Raw genomic sequence first — 13,876 nt, forward strand, 5'->3', positions numbered from 1 at the left:
AGTATAGAGGGGGGTGCGTAGTGCCAGCAGAAGACTTTGAGGTGAGTCAGCACTGCGTTGGCACCCCAGTTCTGGCATTTGTTGGTGGTCTTACCTTAGGCCTGTTGCTTAGGATATCTGAACTTCAGTTTCCTCGTCTGAAAAATGGCACTAACAGTATCTTCTTTGTAAGGTTGTTTATGGAAAAATGAGACCAAGTCTGCAGAGCAACTGGCCAAAGGCCCTCAGCTGTGTTAGTTACAATTTTTAGCTGAAAAGGGGCAACGAAAACTCAAGACTGTCTCTATTTTAAGCATTATTTATTATAAATGAAAATTAATACCACAGTACATACCTTTTTTATCAAGATGAAAGCAGTTTCCACATGCAAAATCATCCAATTCGAGATGCCTTCTCTTGGTGACTGGCTTCTCCCAAGCTATTTTATAAGCTTCTCAGGTCATTGATGTTTAATTTTAATGCATGCCACACCCCCTCCAGTTCAGGAAGGCTGGCCTAAAAGCTTCGCTCTGTATGAAACACAAAGATGGGATGTTATGTTCATCTCCCTCCCCCAGTTTCCTTCACAGCTGCTCCCTGAAGAAGAAACGAGATATTGTTTGTGTGTGTGTGAGAGAGAGAGAGAGAAAGACAAAGTGCATTTCATTCAAAACATCTTTTTTGCTGTGTGGATTTTCTAATTTAACTTTCTCAGTCAGAATGCACTTTTAAGTTCCAGTAAGATGAGTTGCAACATGTGTTCAAACATCTGTTATTTATTTTTCATTTTTGTGTAAATGAAAAAGCAACAGTCACATTTCCTGAAAATGGAGCCTGAATTCCACCCATGTGGTCCCTGGCCTGGAACATGACGCAGGCAACAGAGAGAAGGTTAGCAAACAGGGTTGGCTTTCTGTGTGATCCTGGGCAAGCCACCCACTTCTCTGAGCTTCAGTCTCCCCACTGTGAAGGATAGACTGTCATTTCTGTCCCCGCCAGAGTTGGGTCTGTAGGGGCTAAAAGCTGAGAACACCAAAGGTGTCTTCTGCAGCTCCTCTCTCTTGAGTCTGGGATGACTCTCCCAGCTACATATTCTAGGCAGCCCGTTCTGCTTGGGGTGGGAGTGGGGACGGGGAGCAGATTTAAGCCCAGGGGCACTTTTGGTTGGGCCTCGTCTCTCTCTGTGGAATGAACAGCTTTGGAAAGACTCTTAGGCGTTGGATTCTGTGCCTTTGTGATAGGCAGAAGGTTTTTAAATTTTATTTTATTGAAGTATAGTTGATTTACAATGTTGTGTTAATTTCTGCTGTACAGCAAATTGGCTCAGTTATAAAAATATATATACTTTTTCATATTCTTTTCCATTATGGTTTATCATGGATATTGAATATAGTTTCCCCTGCTATACAGTAGGACTTTTTTTTTTTTTTTTTTTCCGGTACGCGGGCCTCTCACTGTTGTGGCCTCTCCCGTTGCGGAGCACAGGCTCCGGACGCACAGGCTCAGCGGCCATGGCTCACGGGCCCGGCCGCTCCGCTGCATGTGGGATCCTCCCGGACTGGGGCACGAACCCGCGTCCCCAGCATCAGCAGGCGGACTCTCAACCACTGCGCCACCAGGGAAGCCCCGGACCTTTTTGTTTATCCATCCTGTATATAATAGTTTGCATCTGCTAATCCTGAACTCCCAATCCTTCCCTCCCCCCACCTCCCCTCCTCCTTGGCAACCACAAGTCTGTTCTCTATGTCTGTGAGTCTATTTCTGTTTTGTAGATAAATTGGTATTTTAGATTCCACATATAAGTGATATCATATGGTATTTGTCTTTCTCTTTCTGACTTACTTCACTTAGTATGATAATCTCTGGGTCCATCCATGTTGCTGCCAATGGCAGTATTTCATTCTTTGTTATGGCTGAGTAATATTCCATTGTGTGTGTGTGTGTGTGTATATATATATATATATATATACCACACTGGCAGAAGGTGACACATAGATAAGACACTACTTTTGTACCAGACTTATATTCCTAAATAAAATTCATTCTCAAATTTGTAAGCAATAGAGAGAAATTTACAGCACTAGACCTTTAAACCTTATAACAACAGCAGCAAGAGTGAAACCTTAACATACCAAACTTTGAGAGCTCTTTCTTTGGGATGTTCTTTACCTTTTCAGGAAAAGAAGGAATTCTTCTTCCTGTTCAGGGCACTGACTCTGACTGTACTCCTGTAATGCTTTCCCCTCAGAACTCTGCGCGGCTCCCTCCTTCGTCCAGGTCTCTGATCTAATGTCCTTCCTTTAAATGCCTTCCTGACCTTTCAAAAATAGCACTCTTGTCACTATCATTTTACTTGGTTCATTATATCCTTACTATATCTTTACCTGAAATTATATCCTTTATTTATGTTTTTTCTTGCTTATGGTGTTTTCCCCACTGTGATCTAAGCTCCACAAGTACAGAGAATTTGTCTCATTTTCTTACTGCTGTACCCCTAGTGGCTAGAACACATCGTAAGTGCTCAGTAACTACTTATAAACTGAATGGAAGGGACCTATCTATTCAAAGAATTTACTGAGTATTCTAAGATATGCACAAGGACTAGAGGTAATATTCAAGAGACTTCTATTTGAATTGTTTTCTGGGGAAAGTACTGGCCTGTAACTATTACAATAAATTGTTGCACAGTTTTCCACAAAGCAATATTGCTAAATTTCCAAATGTGTAAGTTAAGATTGATATATTTATATATTTGAGTCCTCAGCATGAAATCAAGAACTGTGGAGCTGAAGGTACTCGTCTAGGAGTCATAGTGTGAGAAAAATCACATTATCTTTCTGGGTCTCAGTTTATTTTTTTCTGCAGGTGTTAGCAAACGATATAATTTAGGGAAATCCTCTTTTTATATGTTTCTGGAATGTAGAGACAAGCACAAGTTCTTAAGCATTATAAAACCAATCAGAATTGTGTTCTAAACAAGTCTTTATGTTTAAATTCCAAAAGAGTGCAATTTGTTGTAAACAATTAAAATAGTACCAAAATGTAGGCCTCAGAAAGTGTGTCTCATAATCCCATACCTCAGAGATTGTTACATTTGCACTTATTCTTCTCCATAGTCCTAGACAGATCCCAACATAATAACAATAATAGCAACTATATCCAGTGTACTGAAGCTTTCTTGTCTTTATGTAATAATGTATCTCTTGATATCAATTCACATAGATCTACTTCATTCTTTTACTTGCTGTAAAACCTTGTTTTTACATGACAGCACATTTCTTCAAGGGGATGGCCTGTGGTTTTATAGGGAAGTAGTTCTTTAGTTGGGTGATCTTTCATCATGTAGGTAATTGCCTCAGTGGTTTCACCATAAGACCCTCAGGGAAGATGAAATTGTTTTTGTGGACTTTTGTAGCAAGAAATAGAGAACTATCCCATCTTAAAAAAAAAAAAAAAAAAGTTTCCCAGATGGAAATCTCTCTGTTTATTAATACGTGGTTCTTTCAACTACCAGAGTCATCCTGTATGCCTTTCTAAAGTGATTTTTCTTTTGTCAAGTAAAATGAAGGGGAAACACAACTGTACTTTTCATGTGAAAACCCAGACTATGAGTTATCAATAGCAGGTATTCACTCTTTAAGACTCAGTTCAAAAGTTCCACTCTCTGGTTGTCTCCCTGAATTCTTGCCCACTCCATGCAGTGTTCATCACTCTCTACTTTGTGTTTCCACAGCACGTGTTACTTTGGTCTCAGGCCCATCACACCATGTCAAGCATCACCACTAGGTCCACCATCTCCTCCTGGAGACTGTCAGATCCTTCAGAGTAGGTTTGTCTTTTCGTCCCTGGTAAATTGCCTAATGCCTGGTAGGTAATAAGTGTTTACTAAATGTCACTGGATGATTGAGTGCTTAATTCTCATTATTTTGGGGGATGACCACATACTTCATGATTTATTCAGATGCCCTCTTTCCTCTCCTTCCTGCTCCTTTGTGGCCGTTTAGTTTATCACTAGGATCTGGAACCAGCTGAGAGTTGAAGGATGCCAAGCATCTGCTGAACAGCAAGAAAGCAATCAAACTGGTGAAAACTACAACTTGACATGGCATGGGGGGGGAACACGGAACTGGAAGGCGGGAGGCCTGGGTTCTTGTCCTAGCTCCGTTACTAACTCATTTATCCATTCATTCACTCTTTCGACAACAGATATCAAGCACTGCCATGTTCAGGCACTGTTCTAAGTCCTGCAGATGTAATGGTGAAGAAGAAAGACAAGGTCCTAGCCCTTGTGGGACTTACCAACCAGAACAGAGTCAGACACACAGAGAGGAAAACATATATGAGAGAACAGGGTGATGTGATAGGGAGTGACTGGGTGGGCTACTTCAGTTTTGTGGTCAGGAAGGGCCTCTCTGAGTACTGACATTTCAGTGAGATGTTAATGATGGAAAGGAAACAGTCATTCAAGGATCAGGGGGAAAAGCATTCCAGGAAGAACAGCCAGTGCAAAGGTCCTAGGGTGGGAATAGATTTCAGGTTTTCAAGGGACAGAAAGACCAGTATGGCTGGAGTGGAGAGATGAGGAGGAAAGTGATTCAAAGTGAGTTTGGAGAGGTAGGCAGAAGCCATGTTACATCTTGCTTTGAGGAATTTAGGTTTTATTTCAAGTACAATGGGAAGCCATGTACTTGTACATGTCTACAAGACAAGATTATTCAGTCTTCCCTGTCAAGTGTGGATTGTAGAATGGTTCCAGATGGATCAGCTGGGAAGCTATTGCAGTCATTCAGGTAATGGTGGCTTGGACCACAGTGACTGACTGTGATGAAAATGGAGAGAAGTACATGAATTTGGAATATGCTTTGGAGATAAAGTGGACAAGATTTGCTGATATATTGAATATAGATAATGAAGAAAAAAGGGAATCAAGACTGACTCCTAGATTTATAGGTTGAACAACTGGGTGAATGCTCACGCTAATGACTAAAACTAGGAAGCCTGAGGAAGGAACAAGTTTGGGAGGAAAACTCAAATTCTTTCATGGATAAATTATATCTGAGTTGCCTGTTAGACACCCATGTGGAAATGTGAAGATGGCAGTTGGATAGTCAAGTCAAGATTTGGGGAAAAGTCAGGGCTGGAGGCAGAGATTTTGGAATCATAAGCACATAGATCAGCGGTCCCCAACCTTTTTGGCACCAGGGACCAGTTTCCTGGAAGACAAGTTTTCCACGGACGGGAGGTTGGGGGGATGGTTCAGGCAGTAATATGAGTGATGGGGAGTGGTGGGGAGCTATGGGGAATGGTGGGGAGTGGTGGGGAGTGAGGGGGAGCGATGGGGAGTGGTGGGGAGCGATGGGGAACAGTGGGGAGCGGTGGGGAGCAATGGGGAGCGGTGGAGAGCAAGAGGGAGCGGTGGAGAGCGAGGGGGAGCGATGGGGAGTGGCAGATGAAGCTTTGCTCACTCACCTACCGCTCACCTCCTGCTGTGCGGGCCGGTTCCTAACAGGCTGCAGACCGGTAACGGTCCGAGACCCGGGGGTTGGGGATCCCAGAAGTAGATGGTCTTCAAAGTCATGGGACTCGATGGGGTTACAAAGGGAGAGCACACAGTAATGGGAGAAAAGGATGCTCAGGACAGATCCTTACTATGCTCTAACTTAGAGAGACTGACTAGAGGAGAATGAGCCAGTAAAGGAGACATAAGTAAAAGAGGACAGTGGGCTATCACAGAGCCAAGGGAGGAAAATGTTTTAAGAAGGAGGAAATAATCAACTTTTACTGAAAGTTCAAAGAAGATAACGAAGAAGCGGCCCCTGGATTTAGCAAATGGAGGTCACTGGTGACCTTGACAATAGTAGTCTCTGTGGATAATGGGAATAGAAGTCCAATTTGAGTGTGTTGAGGAAGGGAATTGGAAACAGCAACTCAGTTTTGAAGTTGAAGGAAAATAGAGAAATGAGTTTAGTAGCTGACAGGAGACATGGAGGTTGAGGAAGATGCTCAGGGCATGCACATGGGGCTGATCCAGTAGAGGAGGAATATTGACTCTGTAGGAGAGGTGGGTGGAGACTGCAAGAGCAATCCTGAGCAGGAGAGAGGGAGTGGGATCCAGAGCACAGGTGGAGAGGCTGGCTTTTGAGAGGAGCAAGGGTTCTGGGCCCATAGAAACAGGAGGGGATGCAGAGGGGAGGCAACCAGATTCAGGGAGGTATGTAGATCTGGTGGTAAGAAGATGTGGGGTTTTCTCTTTGTGTGACTGTGGTCAAGTCACTTATCTTGCTGAGATCTGTTGGAGAAACTCAACAATTCTGCTCTGATCATGGTAAATGGGTTTCCTTGAACACAGTCACTCTGCTAATGACACCTGCCTTAACACCTGCTTCATTTATTAAGGGACAGAGTGGGGAAGGGGTAGGGTTCAACCTAGGACTAATTGTAATCATAGCTCCTGACTATTTAACACTGCAACACCAGGTCCTGTATAGGTGTTTTCCATATATTAGCTCTAATTGTTACATACCCTGCAAGGCAGGCATTAGTACTAGTCCCATTAGAGGGATGAAAAAACTGAGGTGGGAAGATGTGGTCATGCAACTTTTCTAAAGTGATGAAGTGAGAATTTAAATCCTAACGTGTAACTCCAAAGCCATACTTTTAACCATTATGTTCTATTGGCCCAGCAATAGAAAGGGGTGAAAGGGTTCACTGAGAGATTGGCCAGGGGTTTAATACCTTCCAACCTTCTCAGCAGAGAAGGATGATACCAACTGCTTACTAATTCCTGAGAAATGCTGAGGCAAGCAGGAGGGCTGAGTTTTCTGCATCAGGCTCAGAAACTAGTGTTCCAGACTCCTTGACAAAGGCCACCTGAAAGCAGAGGAATTGAACCCGTACATCTAGTCCATCATCCAACACTGTCATCCAACAAATTCCAGGAGCTGGGACATCTGCTACCAGTTACCTCAGTCAACTTATTGTGGCTTTAAGCTTTTCCAGATGTTTGCTGGGAAACAATCTTTGTCCAGTTTTGTAATCCAATATAGACTGAGGCCAGTTCTTATGAAGATATATGGGGCTGGCAGGGCCACCTCCAAGCCTTCCAATGGGACCAAAATTCAGGATTTTTTTTTTAATTCAGGATTTTTTAATGCAGAAGCAGTAAGAGCTCTGTTTTGATTTTTTTAATTTTCTAAGATAATAAATAGATTGGTGGACAGAGCTCGGGTTCCGGAACAGGGCGATGGGGTTCTTGCCTCGGCTCTCTTACCTCTTAGCTGGGTGACTTTGGAGAGTTTCCTGAGCTTTCAATCCAGGGTTTGACTATCAGGTGTTTGTAATATGGAATCCATGGGTCTCCATGGGAGGTTGACAGAACCCCATTTCAATAAAATTGAACGCTTTTGCGATCCTGTTTTGTTTTACGCATTTATGGACATTTTTGCTGAGTTGTCAGTGAGTCCATGGCACAAAAAGGGTAGGAACTTGAGAGAGGATGTCTGGAGTCCCTGCTTGATTCGACATAATTTCCATGAACATACCTTCTGGGAGAGAAATTTCTTTAATGAAGTCCAACTGAGTGTGCAGGAGTGAAGGGCAGTTTCCCAATGCTGGTGAGAGAGGTCAATAAATAGGAGGTGATGGAGCATCACATTTGGGCTGGGGCCCAGGTGACAGAGGGAGAGAGCCAGACTCCAGGCTCTCACATGCTGTCTTCATCTGGGTAGAGGGGCTGAACCATCACACACTTAGACGTGTACTTGGGGCGCACCCCCGAGAGGCAGGAGCAGCCTGCAGACTTCGAGTCTCAGGTGCCACGTGCTGCCTCGAGTGAGAAGATAAGAGGGAGGGAGAGGGTGGCAGCAGGAGAACCATGACCTGGCCCATCCTTCTATCTCTGTGTTACTTTCGCTCCTGTAACACAGTTTCCGATAATAAAGTGATGGTAGAATAAATAGAGAGTTTTCACTGACTGATGAGCCAGCTCTCGGGTACTAGACACTTGTTATGCTGGGTACTCTACATATATTATCTCCTTCAAGCCAAGAGCAACCATGCAAGGTAGATATAATTATATCCATTTTGTGGAGCAGAGAACTTGCTCACAGGTTAGGACTTGCCCAACATGGTGCAGCGAGTGGCTGAACTGGGATTCGTAACCACTTCTGAATTCACCTTCTCGTGAATGGGAGCTATTGGCCAGTCTCTTGGTCCAAGGTAGTCCCTCTTACAATGGGACATGCCCCAATTTGAAGAACAGGATTTCTATGTCTCCATCTAAGTCTTTAAGAAAATGACCATTTGATTTATTGATTTATTATGTACTTTGTCAAAAGTGGTATTGTTGTACCGTGTCTAGAGTTTTGTGTTTGGCCTTGGAGCCTCCTTTTAAGTTTTCTGAAATACAAGTAGGTCCTCATTACAGCGATGAAGAGAGTATTACTGGATTTGAGAGCCACAGCATACTCCATTAAGAATGGCAAGTGGTTTTCCATGGGCTACATCTCCTGGAGGGAGCAAGTGGGTGTGGGGGAGAGGAGGTGACTGAGAACCACAGATTTCATTGGTTCCTGGATTTGGGTGGAGGCTGTATAGTAGATCTGTTACTGACTCGAGAATACATCAGTGCATCCCTTGGTCTTGCATGCTTTGCATGGGGTCTAAGAGCCTCTATTTTAGAATTATTGATGGAGTGAAATAGTATTCTTTTGTGCTTTCTTTCCCCCAAATATCTTGTGTTAGTGACTCTTCCTTAGTTCAGTGGTCCTTAACTCTGGTCACATATACCTGGGGTGCTTTTAATAAGACTGATTCCTGGGCCCTGTCTCCAAAGATTCTGACTTAATAGAGCTGTGTGAGGGCCTAGGCATCAGTAACTGTTAAAAGCTCTGCCAACATAGAAAACAAACTTATGTTACCAAAGGGGAAAGCAGGGGAGGAATAAATTAGGAGTTTGAGATTACCAGATACAAACGACCATATATAAAATAGATAAACAACAAGGTCCTACTGTGTAGCACAGGGAACTCTATTCGATATCCTGTAATAAACCATAATAGAAAAGAATATATATATCTATATCTGAATCACTTTGCTGTACACCACAAACTAACACAACATTGTAAATCAACTATACTTCAATTAAAAAAAAGAAAAGAAAAGCTCTGCCAATGATTTCAATGTGCAGGGAGGTGAGAACCACTGAGTCATTGTCTTGCTTGCCTTTGGCCATCCTGCTTGCGGCTCCCTTACCTGGAAGGCCTCCCTGCCCCCTTCACCTGGTCAACCCTTGCTGGTCCTCCAGGAACACTGAAACACTGGTTGGGCTCTGTGGCCTCCTCTGTGCTCCCAGGACTGTTTGCAAAATCTCTCTCTAACACATCCCCCAGTGTTCTAGTGTGTGGTTTGTCTCTCTTCCCTACAGGGCTGTACGTGGGAAGGGACGTGGCCTTATTTCTTTGAAGCTCCAGCTTCCAGCACGGTGCCTGGCACAAAGTAGGAGCTTGGTAAATGTTTGTTGAATAAGTAAGGGCATGAAAATATTTGGAGGGAAAGAATCAGAAATGTGGCCAGACATGTCTGGTCCTTTTCTGTTCTCTGGGGGCCCTGAAGACACATCAGGAGAGCTTAGGATGACTGTGTTTGGAGAGGTCTGAGGCTGCATGTGAATCTGACGTTCAGAAATACACGTATTCGGTTTTTAAAAAGGTCCCCCCCCGCACCTCATCATAGTATATACCACAACAAACACTGAAGTCTCAGGGGTTCAGCTCCAGCTACCCCATGTAGCCATCACTCAGCCCATAGCGTCTGCTCGGCTTATGAGTCAAGCTGCCTCTTTGTCCTTTACAGAGATGTTGGTTCTATCTCAGAGGAACAAAGAAAACATTCTGACTGTGAGAGAACGGCTTTCGGGGTTTTCCTGACGCAGCCCTGGAGAGAAGACACTTTTATTTCTATCTGTTCAGTGGGGATCGGTAGAGACACGGGTGTGTCCATGGCCTTCAATCATGACATTCACATAAAGACACGGCTGGCAGATCCTCCTTGGGGTGGGCACTCTGAGGTTTTCAGGTGGGATAGTCTGATCTTTAATGAAAATAGAGAGGGATGAGGAGGAGGAGAAAGCTCTTTCTATTAAGAACCTACCTAGGGCTTCCCTGGTAGCGCAGTGGTTGACAGTCCGCTTGCCAATGCAGGGGACACGGGTGCGTGCCCCGGTCCGGGAAGATCCCACATGCCGTGGAGCGGCTGGGCCCGTGAGCCATGGCTGCTGAGCCTGTGCGTCCGGAGCCTGTGCTCCGCAACAGGAGAGGCCACAACAGTGAGAGGCCTGCGTACCGCAAAAAACAAACAAACAAACAAAAAACCTACCCAGTGGCACTCAAATACTATTCCAGAGACTCTGTGTTAATTCGTCTACTCCTTACAGTAACCCCATGAAGTAGATATTGTCTTTATATTATTTTTACCTTTGAGTCACTTTTCTTCAATACCTACATACTCTGTCTCCAAATATTCTCCATCCAGCCTCCTAAATTTCTATTTCATCCCTTCTCTGTTTCCCCAGTGGCAATACCTTACCTCAGGCCGCCATCTAATTTGACGTGAGAAGGTGCAAGAGTCACTAAGCTCATACCGTATGTCACAACCATAGTGGGAGCTGCATTTGGACTTGGGTCTTGGAGTAAAGGGACCTCCTCTGTTGAGTCAATGATTCTGAGACTTACCAAGATTCCCTTGAGGTTTCTGACTAATCCCCTTAGACTTCCTTCTGTCTCCCCCACCCCAGGCCTAAATCTTTGACCTGTTCTCATAAATCAATAATTTATTAATTTAACAAATGTTTACGGAGCACTTCGCAAGGACTAGTCATTTTGCTAGGCACCAGGAAGATGAGATGTACAAGATCAAACCCCTGTCCTTGTGGACTTTGCTATTCTGGCTTCTTTCCCCTCTGAGTAGTTGCTCTGGTCACTTGTTTCTCAGCTTCCCTCACCTGGGGGATCAGTGACCTTTGTAGCAGAAGCTGAACATGGCCATTAACCAGACAAAATCCTGAAGACTCAGGATCTCTGCACCCTGCCGTGAGGGGCACTGGACAGCTCCATTCTGCCTGTCCAGGGGCTTCAAATTGTCTCTTACATTCCCCTCCCACAGCCATATCCACTTGAGAGATGGGCAAAGCTTAGGGACTCTTAGCATCTCAGGGCTCAGCCTTGCAGGTACCACTCTGGGTATCTTGGGACCACAGGGGACCCTAGTCTCCAGGGAAAGAAGCCTGTTGACCTGTCAGCCAGAAATCCTTTTATCTTTGGTATCATGAACTCTCAAGTAAACATGTCTTGTATACATTTTGCCCTAAATGATCCAATGTCTGCTTTCCTAGCACATTCTATGTCTTTGGACTGGGATGCTTTGATGTAGTTAGAATAACAAAAATTTAGGAAAACAAACTCAACTTTTAAAAGAAAAATATGTGAACAAAAGAGTTGGTTCATCAAATATGCTTCAAATAGGGAGATTTCAATCATGACCAGAAGGCCTGTGATTTTCTTAAAAGGGTCAAGGAAGGGCTCCCCTAAAGAAAGTCTGCTGGGTCTGAAGGAAGGTCCCACCTTACAACAACAAGGGATGAACACACACACTTTGCCTTTTTTCTCTACATTTGGCCTGAGATGATCTTCAGGTTGTCATAACTATTCCAGGTTGAGAATTTCACTTCATTGAGATTCACCCTAACTCACTCAAAAGAACCCAACAGATGGTCTAAAGATTTAGGCATCAATCTAATTCACCCCCTCCCCTTTTCTCCCACTAGCCAGGGCCCAGAGCTGTGGAATTTTCCAGAAGCTGGTGCTTCCAGTTGAGGGGAAGTGACTGGATTTTCCAGGACCTTCCCACTTCAGGAGGGTTATTTGAAAAGATATCCATGGCCTGCTTAGGGAATATTACAAGTTGTAGTGTGGGGATGTGCTTGGGCAGGGATGGGCTTCAACTGAGGCCCTGAGGGACTGAGTTTGAAACAGGGGAGAAGGAAAAATTTAAAAAAAAAACAACCAAAAAACAAAAAACCAAACAATGGTACAAAGGAAGCACTGTTCCCATGAACAGATGGAGTGGCGGGGTCAGCTGAGCCCAGGTCACTGTACCAGGCCTCCCATAGCATCTGTGCTGGGTTGGGAGGAAGCACATCTCTGGTCCAGGGACAGAGTGGGCCAGGGAAATGGCCCAGGGGATAAATGGCTACATTAGGACGTCGTGCAGAGCAGAGGGATACCCTTAGGACTTTAGATTGGGAAACTGGATAAGTGGAGGGGAATTTCTAGCTCTACTATAGGAGTCCTGCGGTGTAGACTGCCAAATAGAATAATGCAAGTGGCATAGTGAACATTCTGGCTTGAAATATACAGCTTAACTGCTACCTGTTCAGATGAACCAGATAACGCCAGATCTTCAAGTCCCACAGGGATCTGTGGACACAGGCACAGGAGGCTGCCTTTGGACTTGCAGCTGCTTCTAACATATGTGATACACGCAGACATGTAGTTATTCTGTATGCTCTTTAAGGCCTCTTCCTTTCCTGAGCATCTAAAATTTTAGAGACCTACAGCTAAACATGTTAGGGATGAGTCATGCTGTGAATGGTCACTGGGTGGACAGCAGAGGGAAGGAAGGATTCATGTGACCAACCTTGTCCTCCATGATACTAGACCCTACTCAGATCCCTGAGAGTGTCAGGGATGAGGGAGTTTGTAGTCTCCTCTCAATGATGTTGTAGCCAACAAAGGTTTATCCTATTTTGTCTTATTTCAATTTTGGTATCTTGACAGGCCATTACTATTTACAGCCAAGAATCAGTGAGAATCTCCATAACAGCTCAGTTAAAGAATCCTCTTCATGTTAGGACTTCTGGAAAGAGCACAGGTCTGTGAATCAAGACAGACGGGTTCTAGGCCCAGCTTTGTCATCAATCTGTGGCTGACTTTGGCAAGGAACTTCCTCTGCCCAGATCAAGGTTCATCCTTTCTTGCCACTAACATTCTATGACTGTGATTTGGTACCTAGTATAGGAAGAAGACAAGACCCCAGGCAGGTCAGGGGAGTCAGAAAAGGAAGTTGGGAGAAGGTTGTATTAGCTTAGGAACCATTAACATCGTTGGATCCCTACATAACTCTGCTTGCATCTTTAAGTCCACTGGCCTCACTCTACCTCCCAAACTGTCAGCTCTGATCAGGGCCTGTGGGCTTCCGCAGAAGCACCAAGACTCACTGGGTCCCCATTTCTTTTATGCACCCACCATGGGGGTAGAGAGTCAGAGAGATAGGCTGTAAGGTGAGAAAGGAGGCCATGTGGAGAGTGCAGCTGGGGAAGATGCTTCCATTTTGAAACCATTTGCTGCAGGCCCTCCAGCCTCAGCACCAGGAGAGGACTACAGTCATGGATGAATAGCTTATGCTGTTGTCTTAGATGAAACTGTTTATATGAAACAGGAAATGCAAACACAGGTTCTGTTTTTCTGCACTGCATTTCTCTGATGGGGATAATAATAGTTGTGCAACCCGGAGTGTGGTTATTAAACCCATCCTATGGTCACAAAGAAGCTGTGAGAAAGCCAACAGGCACAGACTCCCCAAGGCAGGATTTGGAGATTTTGCAAATTTCAAACTATTTTCCTGATGAACTGTAGTAACCCACCACGAAGACAGAAGAGATGGAGTCGAACTCCAAGTACATTTTGTCCTCACAGAGTTTGTTTTAACACCAGAAGAATTTCTTCTGTGTGTTTTTCTCATGGTCTTACCTCTATGAGCTTGTTTAGCACTCAGTCTAGTGGACACTTGGTGAATATGAAAGTCTCCAGCACAAAATAAGTGGCTGAGAATGGGAACATTC

General features: G+C 44.3%; 1 protein-coding gene across 4 annotated transcripts in view; it reads right to left on the reverse strand.

Moving 5' to 3' along the window:
- The window catches only part of APOD (apolipoprotein D), an 87,313-nt gene that overhangs the window by 13,238 nt on the left and 60,199 nt on the right, over window positions 1-13,876 (reverse strand). For 2 of the 4 annotated variants that reach the window (XM_060150342.1, XM_060150343.1), the window contains exon 2: window positions 335-509. In XM_060150342.1, coding sequence (XP_060006325.1) covers window positions 335-376 — 42 coding nt within the window. In that variant the 5' untranslated portion in view covers window positions 377-509. Of the gene's footprint in view, window positions 1-94; window positions 211-334; window positions 510-13,876 lie in introns of all 4 variants that reach the window. The other 2 variants (XM_060150344.1, XM_060150345.1) reach the window with 2 other exon arrangements.

Source organism: Lagenorhynchus albirostris, chromosome 5 (assembly GCF_949774975.1).
Source record: "Lagenorhynchus albirostris chromosome 5, mLagAlb1.1, whole genome shotgun sequence".
NCBI lineage: Eukaryota > Metazoa > Chordata > Mammalia > Artiodactyla > Delphinidae > Lagenorhynchus > Lagenorhynchus albirostris.